This window comes from Calliopsis andreniformis, unplaced genomic scaffold (genome assembly GCF_051401765.1).
Source record: "Calliopsis andreniformis isolate RMS-2024a unplaced genomic scaffold, iyCalAndr_principal scaffold0048, whole genome shotgun sequence".
Taxonomy (NCBI): domain Eukaryota; kingdom Metazoa; phylum Arthropoda; class Insecta; order Hymenoptera; family Andrenidae; genus Calliopsis; species Calliopsis andreniformis.
In genome coordinates this window covers 3,475,479-3,498,879 of record NW_027480457.1, presented here as the reverse complement: position 1 = coordinate 3,498,879, position 23,401 = coordinate 3,475,479, and the positions used below count along the sequence as shown (strand labels likewise).

General features: G+C 32.8%; 2 protein-coding genes across 2 annotated transcripts in view; both read left to right on the top strand.

Annotated features, from left to right (window-relative positions):
* The window catches only part of LOC143187491 (uncharacterized), a 183,985-nt gene extending 171,124 nt beyond the window's left edge, over positions 1 to 12,861 (top strand). Inside the window, exon 3 of the mRNA XM_076391703.1 lies at positions 12,751 to 12,861. Within this exon, the coding sequence (XP_076247818.1) occupies positions 12,751 to 12,758 (8 nt within the window). The 3' untranslated portion in view covers positions 12,759 to 12,861. The remainder of the gene's footprint in view (positions 1 to 12,750) is intronic.
* Positions 1 to 23,401, top strand: part of LOC143187512 (E3 ubiquitin-protein ligase Rnf220-like) — a 235,504-nt gene that overhangs the window by 82,410 nt on the left and 129,693 nt on the right. The gene's annotated exons all lie outside the window — the stretch shown is intronic.

The window sequence follows — 23,401 nt, the reverse complement described above, 5'->3', positions numbered from 1 at the left end:
GCATTCCATCCTTCTTAAAAATTTGTTCTCCGCAGTTTTGATCAGCTCAGGACTTTGTAACCAAAAAAGTTGTACTTTTCTGAGGTTCTGTCTGTAAAAACGTTTCATCAGCATTATGAAAGTAGCAACCTATCAAAAATATAGCAAACTAGACACAAGCAGTTTTCCATAAGAAATGTGTGGTGGTGTGCATTTATTGCATTGCTTGAATACTAATGAAAAGTCTTCGTGTTTCAAGGTTTCTTAATGTTGTTAATATCCATTCAAATTGGATACAACAAAAAATGTATTAGGGCTTAAACCTTTTTTATTTTGATTCGTTTGTTCGATCTTATTTCAATTAGTATTCAATAAGTAAGACCTTCTCATAAACAGGGAGTTATCAAATTGTAAAAACTTCTTCATGTATAACAACCAATGTATTTTATAGGTGACAATATTTATGATTTTTGCGTAAAATGTGAAGAACTGTGATCATTTTCCTTCGAAACAGGCAAAATTATATCAAAAAATATACTTCGTAAGAGGTTACACGCCTCTATGTCGAATGAAAATAGAACTTTAAGAATTTACTTCAGAAGAACTATTCCATGAAGTGATTTGACTGTTCTTTGTAAGAAGAGGAATACATTATACATTATTTATAATAATTATACATTATTTAAAAAGAATTTTCGATCTTGCATGTAAGCAAATATGGCCGACAAATTAATTTTTGTAAATGCGTACAGTACGAACTTATTTAAAAAATAAACTTATAAAGGAACATCCCAAAGTGTAAATGTAGTAACATGAGTAGCACTCGGCTGCTGAACTCTCTCTTAAATTTATTCATTTAAACAATGTTTATTGGCGAATGTGGTAAATAATTATTTATGAGAAATGATTTATAAACCACCTTCACTTGCTGCATTTTCATCTATGTGAAAATCACCGACACTGAATCCATTGAACTGTTTGCAACGAGTGCGAAACGTTGCGAGTATTCGCTAGCATTGTTCTTATTTATATGTTTAGTGAACAATAAACAATATTTATATCGTAATATAACGATGAAAACATTATAAAGGCATATGTTTTTCATAAAGCCACTCGTTTCAAGGCTTAATTTCGCACAAAATGTAATCTAACTAAGATTACTATCGTTTTGTTTATAGTGTAAAAATTCAAAACTATTTCATCCGTATTTTGTGTTTTGATACATAGTATTCATATGTACATTTGTAAATAGATCGAACAATATTTAGTAAAGGAAAATAACAACAATGGTCTATTTTTGACATATTTTTTAAACAAATTGATATTTTCAAAAACTGTTTATATAGATGGATTTGTCATTAAAAAATATGCAATCGCCCCATTTACATAATTTCTCTAAACACAATAGTTTTTGAGATATTAAGCCAAATATGTTTTTTACCCTTAAGTTTGGGGGTGGTTTTCACCCCTTTAACATGGATATCAGCAGATAAAAACAATACGTGTTTAATATTTTTGACTAAACTACAAACATGCCAAATTTCGTAAAAATCGGACATTTACACTTCGGGATGTTCCATTGTAAGTAACAGTCACTGTACATAACCAATAAATTCGTAAACATTAAATGTTATTGATATAACATCAAATGCACTGTTCGTGGTAGGGATGCTGATAAAAAATCATGCGTTAATAGAAGATAGGGATGACAATAACGTCCTATTTAATACACGATTACGAATATACACGTATGTTTGTATTATGGAACACATATCGTACATATCTCTAAGTCTAGGTTGTTCATTGAGTGCTTGAATACAGTATCAATGATCAATGCATGCAGCGGCTACTTCTTTGACTGTGCGACACATGGTTCACGATAGTTATCGAATTACGTTCGTAAGACACGGTTATGGTCGAAACTATATGTGGCAGATCATTGGACTTTTGCTCTACTTATTAACCCCTAACATATCAAGCTGCGGCAGGAACCCCAATACTATTTCCCTAACACGAACGGATTCAAACTTTCAGATCTTCAAATTTGCAAATTTTCGTATTTTCATTTATATATTTTCAATATCTTTTTATACGTGTATTTGAACTGCAATTACAAGTAACCCCATCTTAGTACGGTGAGTCCTGAGGGAAGAATTACCGTTATCTTCTACCTCTTTATTTAAAATCATTGGACTTTGTTCATGTCACAGTCCAGCTTCTAGAGTGGAGTATATTAGAAAGGGATGGAAAAAGCTTCGTCCATATTCGTGATGGACCAGTGGTCATCTATCATTGAACGTCCCTCTAGGGTTTGCTAGTCTTGTCAGTCGGGTCTTCGAGTATAATTTATCTCGTTATGCTAATCGGGACGATTTGTCTAAATTAAAAGGTGCTTCCGTTGATCCGCGGTCACATACGCCCCCATTTTCGCCTGCATAACCCTCTGTCATTTCGATCACCGTCACACCGTAAACTTCGTTATTATTGTACTCAAATATTTTGTTTTGACGAAGACAAGACACTTCCTATTACTAATATTTTCTAAATATTGTTGTTTCGTATCGAACATAATACTTCAATTTGTGAATGGATATACAGTTATCAGTAGGTTGCGGATCTTCATGCATTTATGGAAAATTTAAGTGTGCGTATAACATGCACGATCAAAAGTAAACTATATGTTATAGAGGTCCTAAAAGCAAAGAGTGCAATTGCAGTATGTTAAATGTAAGTAGTTGAATGTGAACACTCACACGGCCCGCCGTTTGTATACAGAGAAACATTGCAATCGCCGTACTTTGGCTTCTGAGCTGTCTCAACAATGTTTCAAAACTTTCACCATCGTTTACACATGCGAATTTGGTTCCTTTACTTCATAGTGGGCTAACTTCGGTCGAACACGATTTGTTTCTACCATTGATCAAGAGAAACATATTTTTGAAGAAGGTAGAAGAGAATTTAGAAATAAGCATTTGAAGGATATCAATGGTTGTGAAGGTTAGTCATAGATTGGTTTTCTAAACTTTTTATAAACAATTACACAACCCGTATCATCTTCAACATATGCAAGCCTTGATATATTTTGATTATCCGAAAAGACTGGAATTTTCTCAACAGCTGTTTACAAAATATACTGAAAACCCGAACTTCTTCCTCACCATACTCTTTACTGATGAGGCTGAAGCTTTTCATGTTAGCCATAAATGATTGAATGAAAACCCTTATGGAAATATTGAATCAGGATGTTACAAACCAAGGGCTGAGTGGAATACGTCAACCATGCTGCGGATTGCTTGTTTTAAGAATCTTCTAATAGCATACATACAGTGTATAACTAATACTGAGAGCTATAGGAATTTGTGGACAAACCACTGCATGGCTAACACTGGAAGCTACAGGAAATGCTAGTGTTAGTCTTCTAACGTTTTAAATAACAATACATTTTAACTAGCTAAAGTGTACTGTCGTGGGTTCACACCGAGTGGGACTCAAATGTTCGTTTTTGGTTTTCTAATAAAATAATTCAGGGTTTGAACATATATTAATGAAAAAAGTCACAAAGAAAGTTTGCATATGTAGCAAAGATGTTGAGAGAGAATTTTCTTAAATGTACGTATCGGAATTTAGGGAGACTGATTTTTCGAACCAGGTTTTCTATCAAACAGAATGATGAACATAAATGATTACTTCCTAATGACTATGTTGATGAATAATTAATAATTAATAAAGTATGATAATATTTTGAAATAATATTATCCAATAATATTATCCACTCTCCAAACTAAATAGTTTTCAGAAATGTATTAACAAATAATTCAGTACAATGTACGAAGAAACCATCTGGAAGTGTCAGTCTTTAAGTTCCACCGCGGTTAGACGAAAATATTCAACACGTATTTTTTTATCGACTGGCATTCATGGCAAAGAGGTGAAAAGTATCCATACAGTTAGGAATGAAATACGTATTTGGTTTAATAACTCGGAAAATAGTACGGTTTGTTGCAAATATGTATGTATCTCGGAAACTAATGCTAACCAGGAAACAATTTCTGTCATATGTATACCCTATCATATGTATAGGAAACAATTATTCAAATTGTTGTTCCATTTTTATGAAATTTAATAATAAGCATTGATAATTTATAAAGTAAATGATATGTTCAGTGATTATTTCATCGCCAATAGATTAATCCCTTGCAGTACAAATTAGCTCGACAAAATGCGGACCCAAAATCATGGAAAACGACATCCAATACCACGAGTCTGACTTGTAATATTCATGTTTGGCTCAAAATTGTAACCACGAGTCAGACTCGTTATTCTACGCAAACGAGTTCAAACACTTATGAAAAAGAGTTTGATCTGCACTGATCGACAGTTAACTTGTCTACACCAGACGACAGTTGGATAGGTCGCTATCATACAAGTACTTGAGAATATTTTAGATTCTGATGTGTAATGTACAACGAAATGTGAAAAATAATAAAAGAGCTTTTTATTATATCTACCTAACAGATCAAAAAGATAGTATATATAATAGGATAAAATCATCGAATTGCCTAAGAGACCTAAGAAATTTTGTTCCTATTAAGTTGGTACATACATATACAGATCAAAGATATGAAATGGTGACTACCGGTGTCTTTCATCATTATTTCAGTGTTGCGTAAATGTGCTGGGCACTTGGAAGGTTTCAGATCGCGCAGGATCTTCATCCCTCAAGGGACGATGCTCGTGTTATCGCGGTCAAATCCCGCGGATGATGAGACTTTAGTTTATTGTACGTGCGGGCAAAGAGACCGCCAGCATTTCGATGTGAGAATGTGTATTGGTAGGGAGAATGGGTGAAAAGAGGTTAACTCGATGTCCACGGATTTGTTTCTTTTTCCTGCGGAAATATCTCGGGAATCGAAGCGATCAGACCGACCCGAAATCCCAGTCCGTACGAGACTAGCCTGCGAAATGAGATTTTCTTCAGAAAAAAATATATTGCTGCCAGGGGAGGATAATTTTGTGTTCTTATTAGAATCCTTCGAAAAGAAAGCTTCACGTCTGATATTATCCTTTTATCAAGTTTCGGCATTGTTTTCTATTGTGTAATGCTAATTTATTTTGTTTACTTTGTTTTATGTAGTTTTAAGTGAAATACTTTTAACTAGCCTACGAAACTAAAGTGCGAGGGGAAAAATACAAGGAACAAAACTATTCGTACAAGTAGAAATGTGGAAATAAAAAGAACTGTATATGATTGCACATTCTATATCAATATGAGTAGTAACAAATACAAATAAGTAACAATTATTTACAGTTCTCTGTAAGTTATAATAATTAAAAAGATAGTGAAATAATATCAGAAGAAAGGAATGTCGTTATGTGTATATTTAAATAAATAGAGTAAATCGTATTTGTAATTGTTGAGAAAGGTCGTTCAACTTTGTAAAATATAGTGAAGAAATTGGCGAACATCTTTACTACCACTCTGCGCCGTAACCCTTTACCCGGCATATGACTTTTACATGCATTTTACAATTTCACTCGACAGTCAGCGTATAAAAGAAGTAGGAATGTTGCAAAACATAGAGAGATGTAATTGACAAAGAAAATGTTCATCGAAGGAAGGATGTAAAATGCAGAATTAGAATTATCAGAGAAAAATCAAACATAAGTGAATCAAAAATTGCATTGGAAATTCAAGCATGAAGTAGGGAATAAGCTTATCTAAAATCCACTCAACGAGTGCTGCATCAAGTGTAAAGTAGTCAGGAAGAAACCATTATTGACTCTCAGTTAAACAAACAAACAAAACAAATTAGAATACTCTCAAAAACACATGAATGCTGGGGTTGATTTCTGAGATGATGTAATATTTTCTGATGAACTGAAATATTATGTTTTTCAAACAAATAGGTGTATAAAGATATGACAGAAAGAAAATACTGAATTACTTGTTTATTATTAGATCCAAGCGATTGTAATTCGTAGAAGAGAAAGCGTGAGGTTGGTTTAGGGTTGTACTACACCATCACACGTTGAAAAACTAGTACTTATTTATCGACGTTGATAAAACACTAACTTCTGATAAAGAAACGATTTTATTTAAATATTAAGCATCATATTAAGTCAAAAGAACATTTTAATGAGGTTTTGAAAGAAGAACGGAGACAAATGTCATTTTCTTCCAGAGCGTATAGCTGAGTAAGTATGATAAAAATGTCCTAAACATTATTTATGCTTAATAACAAATTATGAAAAAATTGAAATACTATGGGCAATATGTTACACATTAGAGGATTTTTTTATATTTTTTGATTGAGGAACTTATTTTTTAAAAATTGAAAAGTGTTTATAATATCAATTTATAAAACCTCATTTTTTACATTTCCTTGCGTTGAAACCTACTTATGCAGGGTATCCCAGAGGTAGTGATATGAGCGGGAAGATGGTGAGTTTACATGGAAAAATATGTGGAAAATATGAAATAAAATTTGTTGATATCGTATTTCGTTTTCGAAAAAGTTGACTTTGAATTTTAACTGTGGATGAGTGTGCCGAAGTACAATTCAAGGTTTAGGCATTTGAGGGGTAAACAGAAAGAGGGGAATGTTTCTAGCTTACAGTAGAGAAAGTCATTGATCAGACGGTGACAGTTTTTCTTATTGAATGTATTGTTCAAGCACACAAAAGCGTATTTCTGCACGCTTGTATCCAATCCTAATTTAAAATCAGTTTTGTCGAGAACATAGGAGTATTTCAAAAATACTTAAAATAATAAATTTTAAGAATAAAAGAATAAATTTTAAAAATATTATATATATATATATATACTGATTTTAAATTAGGATTGGATACAAGCGTGCAGAAATACGCTTTTGTGTGCTTGAACAATACAAATATATATATAATTTATTAGATGTGTATTATTTATAAAAACATTTTTAAGTTTCCGAAATTTAATGAGAGAAAAGACAAAGTCCGTTTGTAATTTATAGATCAATTTAAAATGTGTGTAATGTCTCTAATGTCTTTATTGTCTGTCCTTACCATTCAATTAAAACAAGCGCACAAGGTTGCAGTTTAGATCGTTGCATTGCCCTTCTAGTCACAAACAGTTACAAAGTTTTCTTATTACTTAATATGATTAATTATACACTCTTATTGGTAACCTTTACGCAGCGTAACATATTTTACATTCTACTTATGTATAACATTAGAAAGCATAAAGTGTCGTGTATATGGGTTACTTACCTTTCTATAACTATTACATTTTAAATATTTAAACATGTAATAAGCTTTAAACTTCTGTGTCATTCAAGAGTGCAGCTTACTGTGGAATAATAGAAACGACAACAGTAGTTTAGTCATAATTTCCATTTGATTCCTCTTTCGCCTTTTCCGGTTACCCCTCGTACCCATAAGTACACTTCATGCACCATCCTTTAAGTCCATGAATTGTCAAGTGCGCACCTTTGGGGAATGCAACTGTGATACGACAGAAATTCAGTTGCTGTAGTCTCAATTAAATTGATTTTCTGCTTTTCAAATATGAGGCAGTCACAGTACATGTACACATGGACACTATCCTGTCGTTCAATCTCACCAAAGCTTTCAATCGCTTCTTACATAAACATATTTGAGCGAAGGAGTAGACAAGACTAATTTAATTATTATCGCTACAATTTTACGTTTTAACTGCTTGTTCGCATACCATGATTTGGCGTTTCGATCATAAAAATGTGTAAAATAGTCGATGCCTATAGTTAATCCTTTTTCGAATTAATAAAGTAAATTAATGTCATAGAAATGAAATATTTAAATTTTATTTTGATTATTGTGTATAACGAAATGAGAGTGATTCTTCGAATCAGTCATGTTTGATTCGTTCCACTGTTGTCCACGACGGTTGGAATATTAATGACTTTGTCGATGATCATGATGATGGTGATAATGATGATGATGATGATGACGATGACGCTATTGGCACGCTGGCTGACACTGGTGTTGTTGTTGCCGTCGCTAGGTCGAGTAGGAGACGCTGCAAATACGGGAGTGCTAATATCCAATTACGTCGCCGCTTCCTCCGGCACGATACGTTCGATCGGCTAATTTTCCATAATTAATCCATGATAAAGTCGTCACTGATCAGCAACGTTTACCTGGTCTAGCTTGAGGATAATTTAGAACTGATGGAAGAGAGAGTTTACCGATTCGTATACGGATATTTCTTGAATGCACTCGAATATAAATGTATTACATTATTTCCGAATACATTATCTATTGAAATTAAGAATTTCTAATCAATTGAAGAATTAATGTTTTCACTTTTATATATACATATAAAGCGTACGATTCCTTTTTGTTTCGTCTAACCCTTAACATACCAAAATGAGGTCACTGAAGGACTCCAACTCCATTCAAGACTCCATTTTTAATTTCCAAATACGTATTTCCAATTTCTCAAATATTGCAGTCCTTGACTCTTAAGTACTTATAGTTTGCGAATTTTCTAATTTCTTGTAAGGTAGATGACTATAACACATTTTGAAATTAATTTGACGTATTTTTATGCGTCATCACATTTAAAACCTGCAACTGTACTTTCCTTCTTTTTGAACCGCTAGAAAAAAGTATTAATGCACATACGCTGTAACACTACCAACTCACAGTGATTATAGCTTGAAATTTGATAAATTGTTCCTATTTATCAGCACATGTTATTAGATATTTATGCTATAACAAATATGTGAATTGCACTCTAAACAGACATATAAATGAATAGACTGTAAATGCTACATGAATGTATATGTATTTTCATTAATACAGATCAAGAAATGGGTGCTACCTAAAAATTTGATTCTTCTTCTCATAGTATCACTGGTACTTTACTTTTTATATTCTGTAATTTTAGTACTCGTGTAAAATTCTTGTAAATGCATAAAAATACATAATCCAGAAATTAAAATTATCAAGACAGTGGGATTAGTACCGAAATTGGACCAATTTTCTCCACCGTCGCGTCGTTCTGAACTAATAAGTTAGAAACCTCGCACATTTTGGAACTATGTATGTAAAGCTTAATTGTTCCAACAAATGAATAATATATTTTACAGTTTGAAAAGAATTGCGTATGATTTTCCTATATCTTTGGCAAATGGGTAAAAGATATCTAGCGTTTATAGAAACATTGATTAAATTTAAGTCGACTACCAAGTAGTCACATATATTTAGTAGTTTTTATAGTACTAAGCTAAATAAATCTGACCATCTTACCGAGGCATAAGTCTGCGGATTAACCAGGATTCTTCGTATCAACGGTCCGGATTTGCTCAGCGTTTTCTCTTTTTCCTCCACCGAAGCCACTCAAGGAAACCAAAACCACAATCTTTTACTCGTGTCACTCCTTCTTCTTTTTGCCTCTCACTTCGGTCAATGTTAATTTCTTCAAGACTTTGTTCTTATGTCCGATTCAATTCGTCACCCTCGGTAAGTTCCATTTGATATATAACAGTTAACTATTTTAACTGTTTCTTTAAATTACTGTTAAACCTTCATTATCTACTTTATAACACTGAAAGTTATATCTTGATTTATTGAACTAGCAAAACGGCGTTTAATATGAGGTACTGCTCTGTTCATTTATGTAATTGTAATTTGTTCATTCATAACAATGGTAATCGTACCGTGATTTCTTTGCACACTCATTGCAGCTCCTTCAGTTTTATCGATACTCATAGTAATTTATAACAAATCTACTTCCTCAAAAAGATATTTGTTGAAGTACCCTCTTTTTTACACACCTATAGAAATATATGCATTCAGATCCTAGCCTAACGGTGATTTTTATTATAACTCCACTCTAGATCATTATATAGTAGGTACTTCAAAATATCCATAGAATACATTAATACATGAAAAAGTAGTATTTAGCTAGCTTTGAACAGAAGTAGTCGTCATGGTGCATGTACAATGGTTCAGAACATCGTTTTAGGAATTCGAAAGTTCCATTTGCATACAAAAACATGGACTTAAAAGAAAAGCTTTTTAATGTATACATGTTTATCTTCCTATAAGGTAGATGATCCCAATTTCATTAGTATTCTCGAATTCACCACCCATGAGATATTCATTAACTCATAAATAAAATCGTAAAATAACACTAAAGTAAGACATGAAGAGACAATGAACTGGTGAACATCAAACATTGGTGTAAGACGACATGAACACGTAAGGGCTTCAAGATGATTTACACAAAGCTTTCTGTTTAGTAAGACTTGGCTTGTCTTGTATGCAAATGTGGTACCAGCACAGATAATCTGATCAGTATGACTAGTAAACTCTGAAAGAGAATTCTCTTAAACCAAGTTAGCAACCCTTTCCGCTATAATATGACAGAATTGCGTACCCCGAGCATGACAATTTCGTCAGTTGTAGTCTTTTAGTATTGTGTTCTAAACTATAATAAAAAAAATCTTTAATAGATAATAATATATTGTAGGTATCATATAAGACCTTGAAACATTCAATAACTTCACTACATATATATTTAGAATTATTATATAAGTTATGTCTTCTTTTTGAAAATTATCATGTTAAATTTTGGAAATGTTTTACTAATTTATGTTCATTTAACCTCACAAAGAAATGTATTAGTACTACGTCTGGAAAAAGACGTACATAAAATTAGCTGGAATTTAAATAATCAAGGGCAGTTTATATATTAAAATAAAAGTTCTTCTTACAATGTATTAGTTTGAAAAAAGAATAAGAAAATTCCGCACAGAGACTTCATCACGTGTAATAGTACTAAAATAGCTCCATGTAATAAAAAATAGGAGCACTAAGATGAATAATTACAGTTGAAAATAACACTTACCAAACTTTATGCTAACCTTACATCTAACTTTACGTTTAACTATGCCTGCTAGTAACTTCAACTAAAAGTTCGTATTTTCGATTTTCAACTACTAGATCTTAATATTTGACCACGGTGTAGGGATAGAGTATGAATTTCCAAACTTGCGTAGTCTCATATGCATATAATGTGTATATGTTAAATGTGTAACATGTTTACAAGTTGAAGAAGTTTTACTATCTTATAAATACATCTAATACTGGTTAACACGATTTTTGTTACAGAGAATATTTAAACTGATTCTTATGTATTTTTTGTTGCTGAATCTAAATCCAGCATCCGTTTTTCCCTATCACGAATAGGTTTTATCTAATGAACCACTGAAACACACCGCTTCATTCGTATATCGTACATTTTCTGACACGGGGATCTGTGCTCAAGTGAACCGCGTATCTCTACTCTTCGTTTGCTTACTTTATATTACTGATTACAAAATTACCGTTACTGCTATTCTTGAGATCTGCTCTGGAGTTAATAAAGGGATCAATTATTATTTATTTTAACGTTCTAGCTTATTTAAAGAACTTATGATGTAAGAACAAAACGGCGAGCTTCACTGATTCAAAGAGGAATTAAACAGACACTATACGTTAAAGAGGAAAAATGAATTCCGAATTCGGAACCAGTAAGAAAAACTACATAAGGATGAGTACAAATATTGTCTGCGAAAAAATCTAGCTGAACAGCATTATTTACAGAAAAACAGCAAAATCAGCATTTTTCAATGATTAAAAGCGGAATCACATGAAAACTATAATAGGAAAAATTACTGGGTTCTGTATGCGGATTCAGCATAAAAAATATTATTAATATCCGGCATTAAACGTTGTATAATAAAAAATGAGTCAAATTTTGTAAACCAGTGTAATCATAGATTTGAAAATATCATATTAAATACAATGGGTTGTACCTTCAATCTTTCAATCGCACTTACGAAACTTATATAGCAATTTAGTTCACTTGTATAAATATAGAGTCTAACTGAGGGTTAATTTGTTAGCTGCATGACTTCGTCGGATAAACAGAAAACGATATGTGGTCTTATACACATGTATATTTTGATATTTGATACTGACACTATCTGCTATCGCTGTACCTAATTGTACGTCTAATTTGTCGCTAAACGCTATGACTGATCAAATAAGTATGTAAATATATTTTCTCGACTATCGCTATAAACGCAATAAGATATAAGCAGTAGATCTCATCGAATCGTTGGCGAACTTTTTTACGAGTCCTATCATGGTCTTCGAGTAGACTGTGTATTTAATATTCGTTGAGCTCTCGCTACAAGTATTGAGGCATCTAGGGAAGGAAATACAAGGGATGGGGAGGAGGTGAGAGAAAATACAGGTTTCCTGGGAGCGGTTGATGAGGTATTGATGATAGGATCCCGTCAACACCAGCTGAGCCAATTACACGCTTAAATCTCCTTTCTCCTTTCCTCTTCTTCCTACCATCTGTCTCCATTTCTTCTCTTCCCTATTTTCTTCCATAAGTGCATGTCTCCTTTTTACGACGCCTATTCAGCTGAAGATTTTCTTGGTTTCATAGGCATGAAATGTTACCAATTTCTATAGAACATTTAAATCTTTCCGTTTTAAAATATCAGGTAAGGGTAAAGTCAATACTACTGACTTCATGCGTAAGAATAAGAAACTAATTTGTATGAAGTAGAAAACCAATCAGATAACGAGAAAAACTACATAAGTATTTACCGTTTCCTAATACGTACTTCGAAAACACCCCGTATGTGTAATATATGCATTTTATATTTTTAGCTTTAGTAGAGCAGTAAAATTTAAAATTATTCAATCGTTATAGATCTCATATTAACACTATATTTCTCTTCTCTGTTACAGGTAAGTGATCTCGTATACCCCGGACTATTAGTTGCTAAAGTAGTAGAGTGTCACTCTGTTTTCATCGACAACTTTATCTTAATACCGGCTATACGTAACGTAAGTAGGTGGATATATCTTTGGGATAAAGAGAAAAAGGGGATATACTTCTCGACGCAATAGCGATACGTGAAATTGTATTCGTAAAGAGATCCGGTTTTATGGAATGATATATTTTAGGAGTTATTGACGTAAAACGATTTTACACGAAATATAAAAGAAATTTCTACAATAAAACTTCACGACATCGCAACGCAATTCTAATTATCGCTATCGAACGTAGCATGAACAACATGTTACAAAGTGTGGTGTTGAATTTGGTGACGCATTAATTCTAGTACTTACAAATAGGAAATATTTTCTTCGAAACGAGAACGCAGAAAAATATGAAACTCTAAACGACTATAGTTGAAATATTCAGATATTTGTATATTTTTCTCAGTTCATCTCATATGTGGGTTAAATTAATAAAAAAATTTTAAGTTGAAAAATATTACGCGTTTACATATGTATGCAAATTGGTTGCACAACAGCTTGCTTGAATTTCTGACAGAGTATGCAGGTCTCTGATACAAAGATGTCAAACTTGTGCAGAAATGGACGGAAGACATGTAGAAAATTGAATAATTACTAAAAACAAGTAATGGTTATATGATCCATTGTTTTTGCACTGCACAATATGTTCGAATATTTCAGAATTCATTCAAAACAATTATTTATAAATTTGAGAATATCAGTTGGTAATTATGTAGGAGAGAACGTATCTCATCGATTTCGATGATCTTTCAGTGAGGCCAGGCTTCAGTTTTCAAGAAACATGTAAAAGAATATTTAATGTCATGTATTACAGTATTTTACGGTTTGGGTTAGATTCGAAACAGTTCAAACAAAAAAAAAAATTACGCACTATATTAATCTTTACTTCCACGAAATGTTGGCTCTAGTTTCTTGCCAATCACGTTTTAGATTTTGCGTGTGTATATTATCTAGATTGGTGAAATTCATTTTATAGTTTACAACTAGGTTATGATATCCCTCGTTATCTAAGTAGTTCTAAGATTTCCAATGATTAGACATGATGGTAGTACTAGACTTATCCCACTTGTAAATAATACCAAGTAAAGGTGTACTAAGTGTATACATTCTCGGAGCTTATAACGTTACGGTGTGTGACACATAAACAAGAGTATGACCACTATCAATTGTGATGTATGTACTTTGAAGACGTTTAGAATACGTTTTCGAAGTGTTACCAATTAATTCCAGTAATGATGTTCTATAAAGGTTAGTATAATTTGTAATTATTTCTCAGTCTTAAACTAATTGCCGTGTACGAGGGTAATACAGTTAAAAGTGATCAAAGGAATTTTGAACAGGCGTATCTCAGATACGCAATTTTAGAAGTCGATGACACTATTCAATAATCGTTGAATGCGGATGACCAAAGAATTTAAATTTTTTCTACTCTACAGTATTAAAAACTTTCTTTTATTTCCTGTTCGCCTTTACCTACATTAAAATTTTATTAATTGCAACAAATTAATATTAGCGCCTCTCAAATACATTCACCACTACATTCCTTCTGACAATACAAATCGAAACAAATTAGATTCCTCAAAGTTTCCGATGACATAGTATCTTAGAAAGGTAACTCTACTCGATTCTAGATAATAAGTTACGCAAAAAGTACGCATCACTACCTCTAAATTAATCTATACCTAAATACAGATCTAATTTAGTTCTAACACAAACTTAAGCAAAATCTGACCTAAACCAAAAAAGATATAGTATATATATACATCAAATATATACATCATATATACATCATTGCGTGGTTCTTGAAAACTGAAATTGAACGCTGTGGCAGCAAATTTGGAACACTAACGTGTTTATTTGGACTTACATAGTTCTTCCATTTGGCGACTATTTATCTACTCTTAAAACACTAAAGCTTCTGATTTATCATCCTACATAGATGTCCTTAACAAAATTTCCGTTAATAGATCTGATAAAGTTAAACATAACATAGGAATGTTATATAATATTTATAAGTAAATAAAGTATTCAACAGAATAGTTTATTGTATTCGACGAAGCTTAAATTGTAGGAATTGCTACGCATACATATTCCACAGTACTAAATAATTTATAGTATTAATAATTAAATTATATATGGTTATTTTTGAAAGAGAGAAGAACAGAAGAAAAAATGCTCACGTAAAACTAACGGAAGAAACGTCAGAGCATATGTTATTCGTAGAAACATTCTGGTAGAGTGAAGGTGAGGAAACGAAAACGGACGAGTAGAAAGAGGCTATTTGTTCTGGAGTCTCGCCTTTCCGCTTCTGAATAACAAAGTGGTAGGAAATAACAAACGCGTCGGTACATTGAAATAGCCTCGACGGTCGTATCTCACGCTTCTGGACCTGGAGGGTTTTGAGGAACCAACTGGGGGAGGAAAGCATAGACAGGGAACCAAGAGAGACGGCTTATCCAAAGAAACGGAGGGTACGAAAAAGGATAGCGACTTGGAGAAGATGCCGTTGACGCTCCTTCTCTCGCGAAATCGCCTCCCAAATCTCGCGTGAAAATTACCCTATTGTGTCCGGGCCAACACTTCTCCCCCATACCTACCCCGTATTTCATCCCCCGGGTTACATAATCGGCTTTTTGTTTCACCTTTTTATCCCCTCTTTTGCACAACCTGCGCTTGCTCTCTTCTACTCCCTCTTCCTTTTTCCCCCTCACCCTTTCTCTGTCTCTTACCTTCCGTGGACCGTGCAAAGCATAAGATAGAGAAAAAGTGGCCTTAGGATGTCGTGGGCCTTTTTCTTCTTCCGTGGACACGGTCGATTTGTTCCTGAGCACCTCTTCGTGGTTCACCGCATGCCCCAAGATCTTTTAAATCGACCAAGTTCCCATTTTTCTTTGTCGACGAATTCTCTTGATCTTCCGACAACCGACTAGTTGCAGCTTTGGCATTCTTATTTTTCTAAAATAGGATACGGTAGCAGTGTATCGCTAACATTTTCGTATTTACTATACATATAACAGTGTTGAGTATTATTTGAATGAATAAATAACAGTTAATCATAATTTGATTCTTTATTACTTGAGTCATATACAGGGTGATCAGTTTATCTGGAAACCCTCTAATAAGTGTTGGCAGCATCTATAATGCTAACGGCAATTACAATAAATGTTGCCAACACTCAGAGGGTTTCCAGATAAAATGGTCACCTTGTAATAACATTCCAAAGTTACGTTCTACTTGGTTCCAAAATAGTCAATATGAATCCACAAAGAGTAAATCCGCATAGAGTTTATAGGTACATATATTATCTTGTATAATATTAGGATTTTATTGTATTAGAAGGCAGACTTTTATTTAATAAACATGACTATACATTTAGACATAGTTGTTTCCAAAGGTGATCGGGTACCGTATGCGCTATTCCAATTATTTATTATTTGTTTGAGAAACTTTTATTTAGTTAGTTATTTGTTACTCATAATTTTTTATTCCCGTTATTTTTAATTATTTAATTAATTGATACTTGAAAGAAGGTTTAGACGTTCATTTTTTTGTTGATCTGAATGTTTGAAACCAGTTGAAAGACATTTTCTTGTCACAAAAGCAAATGTTTTAACATCTCACAAAATTTCAGATGATCGTTTCAAAAAGGATAGTATTCAAAGCAAATTTAAATAATTCAGTTTAATTAGTTATCTTATGTAAGTTCTGATAGGTATGGTTTATTCTTATTATACAGGGTATTTAAAAAACGTGTTTCAAGACTTTAAGGACTTATAGTACTACGCGAGAGAAGTAAAAAAGAGAAGGCCTTAAAAATTATACCAAGAAATCAATAAAAGAACACTGGAAAAAACAATGGAGAGAATACAACACCAGCAAACCTACATGTCTACAGATTAGATACAGACAAGTTAAAATTTATGAACCATCTTGCCAGGAAAGAACAAGTCACCCTAACTAGACTAAGAGTAGATCACACTAAACTCACGTATTCATTTTTAATATCAAAAGAAAATCAGTCATTATGTAATCTCTGTACAGAACTTATAACTGTCAGACACATTCTTGTTTCCTATCCTTTATCAATGCGAGAAAGACGACTTCACGAAATCCACCCACCAACTCCAAATTTACTCAACAGCAAGGAAAATCTTGAAAAGGTACTTAAATACCTAAAAACCATAAACCAACTCAATCTCATCAAAATGTCGAATCAACATAGATCCAAAAATCAATCCTTTGTAGGGAACATCGACTTCTAATATCTAAGAATATTTGATTTTCCATCGAAAGGATTGACTTTTGGACTTACATATATTGTTTCGACATTTTTTACTCCTCTCGCCGAGTACTACATATAAGTCCTTAAAGTCTTGAAACACTTTCTTTTAACACCCTATATTAGATATTATTGTATCGTTTTCTTTATTTTATATCTTTTATCATTTCAATCGTATGCATAATAAATGATATCGACATTATAATTTACATTGTACAGATTAATATCTAGTTAGTTATACACTACTTGAAAAAGTTTGCAAATTTTGAATTACGTTACTTCATTAGTTGTTTCTTATTTTCAATTTCTAAATTACAGTACTTTTAGTTGCTATGATAATATGGTACTAGACAGAAAGTTAGATTCAAAAAAATATAATGGTTCGGCGAAACTGGTGAGTTCATACTTTTTTTGATCGTCACCTGTTTCATGTTAGAAAAGTTTATCAAATTCAAAAACTGTGAAAAACATCGCCATTCAAGGTCCTAAATACTTTTCTCTGTAGCTAATAGTCCAAGTATGTATTCAAAAATGGATGGACATTATGATGTAGCAATATCAGACCCAACAATAAGAAGCTGTTCGCTTCATTCTTTATTTTCAAGAGTCTCGTTTTCATTCGGGCATCATTGGAACCATCGCATCGTTGAACCGTGCATTCTAATGTAGTACCATTTCCCCAGACTATGTTAATGTCTTTAATGGTTTCTAACGCATTTCAAAATCATTCATCATGAAAATAAATGCAAATTCTATATCTACGTGTGTTGTACAAATTCTTACACTGTGTACAACACAACCTACAATATTATATTTATTAATGCATTAAAATAATTGTTTTACAAAGTTCAAGTGACGTTTTCGTAAGTGAATAATAATATTGATTAAAATATTAACTTGCAGAGAAGTAGCTATTCCTGTCTATAAAATTTTATCTCATATGAACATTAATTATTTTTCAAATGTTTTACTATTCTCTCTGAGTACAGTTGGAATTGTTTCAGTTATAAGTCAGAACAAATGTTATAATTGATTGTTTGATTAAAACGCTATATATCCATGCCAATCAGTACGTTGAATGCTCTCTCATCGGAGGAGGTTAGTCCTTGACTCGAGTCCTCTTGTCTTTTTCGACCCTCGCAATCATCCGCTATGGCGTTTCAAAATCAAAATCGATATATTATTATACTGTGCTCATTCTTTTGCTGTAGCATTAATGTGAATTATTGTGTGTCATTTTTAGTAGCTTTGGTAGCTTGTGTATATTGATTTTTATATTTAATGCATACAAATTCAATTTGAGAATTGAATTGAATTGAATTGAATTGAATTGAATTGAATTGAATTTGAGAAGGACATTACACACTTATAAAGAAAACTATTACAAGTCGAAACCATCAAAATCTTGAATAATTATCTAATAGTGGCGTTATTCAAAATACGTTGGTTAAAATTTACTCAAATACCTACAAATAAATTAGTTCAAGAAATCGTACGACCATTTACTTAGAACATCAATAGTTGCTCTAGAGCATGTTGATACACAGAATATTGAATGACGAATTTCATAAATCCTTGAACGACATTGAACGACCTTCGTTCCAGTTATAAAAAATCTTGTTAATGTTCATATTTCCTCTACGCCTCCGCCTATAAAAAAATGATTGACACCAGATTATGTGCTCCTCAAAACTAAGCAAGTTTGGTCTGATACTCTTGTTTCTGTTACGAAAAGCAAGCGAGTTATTCAAATGACCTATTTTAGGAAATTATAAGTAGTAAAAAAAATTAATAATCCCAATGACCTCAGAAATTTTATGTGTTGCGAGCATTAGTCAGAACCATGCTGTGCGTATTTTTCGAGAGTTTCATTTACATTTTCGAGTGAACGAATCTTTGAGGAGCTCGTATAATTGTGAGCGATTTTTGCCATCAGGTACATGATACAAGCAGTACATTCTATGGACTGATGGAGTTAAGCTATGTCTACACTAAGGAAATGACAAGGAGTTTCCTGTTGATTTTCCAGCTAGCCTGAAAAGTCACAGTTTACTACCTGTTTCCATTCGAAGCGGCAGCATCTATTCCTCGGATTATGTTGCTTCAGTCTGGACAAAATGTTCCTATAAGCTGGCGCTTTTTGGAAGCAATTTGGAACATGCAGCAACAAGAGGCGAAAAAAAAGTTTCTCGTTGTTGCCTTAGTATAGACATAGTTTTTAATAACATATATTATTGGGAAATAGACAATTGGTATTTGGTTTTGTAACATCGACCACCAGCATCGGTAGAATCTGAATGTTTGAAATGACATGTACTACACTTTTTTGTCCAAAGCACTGTCAGACTTATTAGAAATTATACTCAGCAATCATGAGTAGTATTTCCGAACCAGCTGAATCCGACGTAGTGATAACATTACTTGGCTAGTTCGTTCGCCAGATTTAACGCTGTTTCATTATACTTTGTGGGGAACGCTAAAAAATGAAATTTATCGCAAGTCACTAATAACCGTCAAAAATATATGAGAACGTATTATCTGTATATTTATTAGTTCATATCTTATAATAACTGCAGAAACGCTACACTTGACAAAGTTTCTCATTCGCTCATAATACGTAATTTCGCAATTACACAGAGTGTAATAGAGAACACATCGAACACTACTTGAAATAAAACTTATTTTGATAATATCTCGGTAATTAATAACTTCAGATTCTATTTGGTAAAATACTCTCCTACGCAGAATTTCATATTTTCGACAAGAAATATTACGTATCTGATTTGAAATAGTGAAGATGAGCTTCATATCTTAATAAACAAACAAAGTTTGATTGAAGAAAGTTAATAGAACCTGATCACAGTACCGCCAAGGACTCAATTCTTGATCACTTAGAAGAGATACGAAACATGGTTTTCTTTATCATGTACATGAAAAACTTAACCAGATAAAAAAATTTGTCCATTCACAGCGAAAAAACTGTGGATGTAATAATAATTAAATTATAAGTTAAAACAAAAACAAATGTGCTGACAATAACGTAAATACACCAATCCAAGATCCATGGACCCCTGACGAAAATATACAGTTTATCCAAGAATTATATACTGAAATAACCAACGATAAAAAAAACTGTAGAATTAATATGGATTCCTGCACATATCGGTATCACACAAAATGAAAAAGTTGTTAAAATTGCAAACAAAAGTTACATCTATACCAATTACCACAAAAGACTACCAAGAAATCAATAAAGGAACACTGGAAAAAACAATGGAGAGAAGGCAACACCAGTAAACCTACACGTCTACAGATTAGATACAGAGGAGTTAAAATTTATGAACCATCTTGCCAGCAAGAAACAAGTCATCCTAACTAGACTAAGAATAGATCATACTAAAATCACGTATTCATGTTTAATATCAACAGAAAATCAATTATTATGAAATCTCTGTACAGAACTTATAACTGTCAGACACATTCTTGTTTCCTGTCTTTTATCAACGTGAGAAAGACGACTTCACAAAATCTACCTATCAACTCCAAATCTACTCAACAGTAAGGAAAATCTTGAAAAAGTACTTAAATACCTAAAAACCACAAACCAATTCAATCACATATAAAACTACATAGCTAACGGGAGTTGCTAATAACCTTGTAGTTAATGGGACTTAAGCGGAATTTTATTTTTTTTCCATTTTAAAGTTTTTTCTCCTCTTCTTTTTCAATTTGTTTTATTGATGTAATCTTTGATATATTCTCCATTCATCAGATATTACTATCGATTATACATAGTTTGCCATTCTTTTTTTCCTTTGGAAACATGTGTTCCTTTTTCCTAACCAGAAAAGGCAATTTTCAAAAGAAGTATTCTCTACATATTTTCTGAAATGAAAATATATTGTTTAATTATTCTTGAAACATAAAGAAGTATATTTACCTTGTGTATTTGATGGAGAATTATTTTTTTTTGATATGTTTGGACTGTCATTTCTGTCTGAAGGTATAAAATAAATTTGCATCCCAGAGCTCTCCAGTCTAGATCCACGATGTTTGAACTTACTTAAAAGGTTATAAGGTATTTGAATTGATTTACTTTTCTATAAAATCGATATGTGATAGACCATTTTCTTTTTTCGTTCTAATAAAGGGGCAAGCTTACTTTATTCACTGAAATGCCATTATTTTTCATTCGCCACTCAAATACAGGTTTGCTCTAGTTAGCTTCTAGCGGTCGAAGAAGTACATTGGGGATAGAAAGCTACTAATTCTGTTTAATGATTAACACAAAAATCGCTAAGAGCCATTGTCAAATATGACACATGTTCATCAACAAACCGTATAATGGGAAATTCTATTTTATTGTATAGACACCACTGGCAGAAAATACGTGTTATATATTTGTAGAAGGACTGCTATATTATCTAGCTATTCTTCGAATGACCAAGGCATCCACTTGGTGGTGCAGTACTTGAAATATTGCCAGGAATCTTTTCATATGCGTACAAAATCGTTGACCTCCTGTCTTTCCATTTATTAGGACTGTTAGGCATTCTTTTTCAGCATTTATGATATGCTTATAGCCAGCTGTATGAGCTGTACTATTTTTAACCACAAGTACTTTTTGTGGCTTTGGGTTTAGTAGAAGTGTAAACTCATCACAATTAAAGATTCTGCTGCCTGCTATACCCAATAGGTTCTTTGATGACAGATATGCTTCCGTATTTGTAAACCAGCCTCGCTGCTTTTGAAATTTCAACTCTCCTGGAAGACAAATTCTGTACCATTTTTTACGTCTTTTACAAGTTTTTGGGCGCTATTCAATGAGTGATCCTTATTCGTAAAAAATCCTGTGGCACTCACATGTAGAATTCACTGCACTAACAGGTTCTCTTCGTCCGTGCTTAAGATGATTGCAAGACCTGGTTATACGTCGCATGCATACTTACCATTCAGCCGTTGGAAACGGTATACCGTATTATTGTTCGCTGCTCATACAGACAAATGGTTTTCCTGAACGTCACATATAGCATTTTTAATGCTCCGAGGATAATACTTTTTATTTATTTTCCCGTTTAATTTTTACATTTTAGTTTATAATCACTTGTTACAATGAAAAATGATATACACATTTTTGATTAAATTGCAATTTACAACCAAGCTTTTATCATTTTTTACCTTATATTCCAAATTCATTTAAGGGAAAATTCTTCTATTTAATCATTTAAGTATGCATTACTAACCTAAACATGTTAAAAGTACATATTTTCATTGCTAACATCAAACTCTGATAAAACATTACTCAATTCAAAATATCATTTCTTCTATTGAAAAGAGAGCAAAGAAACAACAATAATTCTCAACTCGATAGTTTAATTTTGCTGCCAAAATTCTAATCATACCGGTTTAGCTGTGGATCAGATGATCAAATCTTGTGAAAACGTATACAAAACTGACACGATAAATAATCTCCTAATTGTTTACTGTAAAAATGAGAGAACATGTTTGAATTCCATTATTTAATATTTTTAACATAACAAGTAAGTTATTTAAATAGTACTTACCTGCAAATCTTCCTGAATTAAACTTCACCTGGCCAACGCCGGGTAATTTTGACCTAGCGTCGACTTTGCGGTATAAAGCTGCGACCCTACTGCGTTGGTATTTGCCAATCAGCACTAATTGGTACTAGCCGATCAGTTTTGCTAATATTTAAATATTGTCCTCACTGTGTCAGCATTCGCCACTCAGCAATACCAACCAAGTGTGAACCTGTGTGTTATCTTGGGCGGCATAGTTTCAAGAGCCGAACGTCATGACGTCAGTAAATATCCAAAGAAGCTATGTCAAAACTGACATAAGGATACGTGTTCGTTGACGCCATTAAAGAATGGAGAAAGAGTAGACCATTGAAAAAGTATTGAACATATTTTTACCGGAAAATATAATTATCGAAGTAGTTAATGATTATTAATTAATTTTTTGAAATTAATTTTTATCAAAATAAACTTAAACGAAGCACATGATATGTGGCAATTTGTGAAAAACTGAAAACCTGAAATTTGACAATACTGAAAATCAAAACATCTTCACACCTTTTATTTGGAAGCTTAAGCGTGTGCTTGCTATCATTGAACAAGGATCGATTGATGATCTGTTAATTTGTAATTTGCTAACGTCGATATCAACCATGTGCTACCTATTCAGTGTGTGGCCGTCTATGTTTTGGACCATGTGGCCATGTCACCAACCGTATCGCATCGATAACAATACCAATGGAATCGAGGTATTCACTTC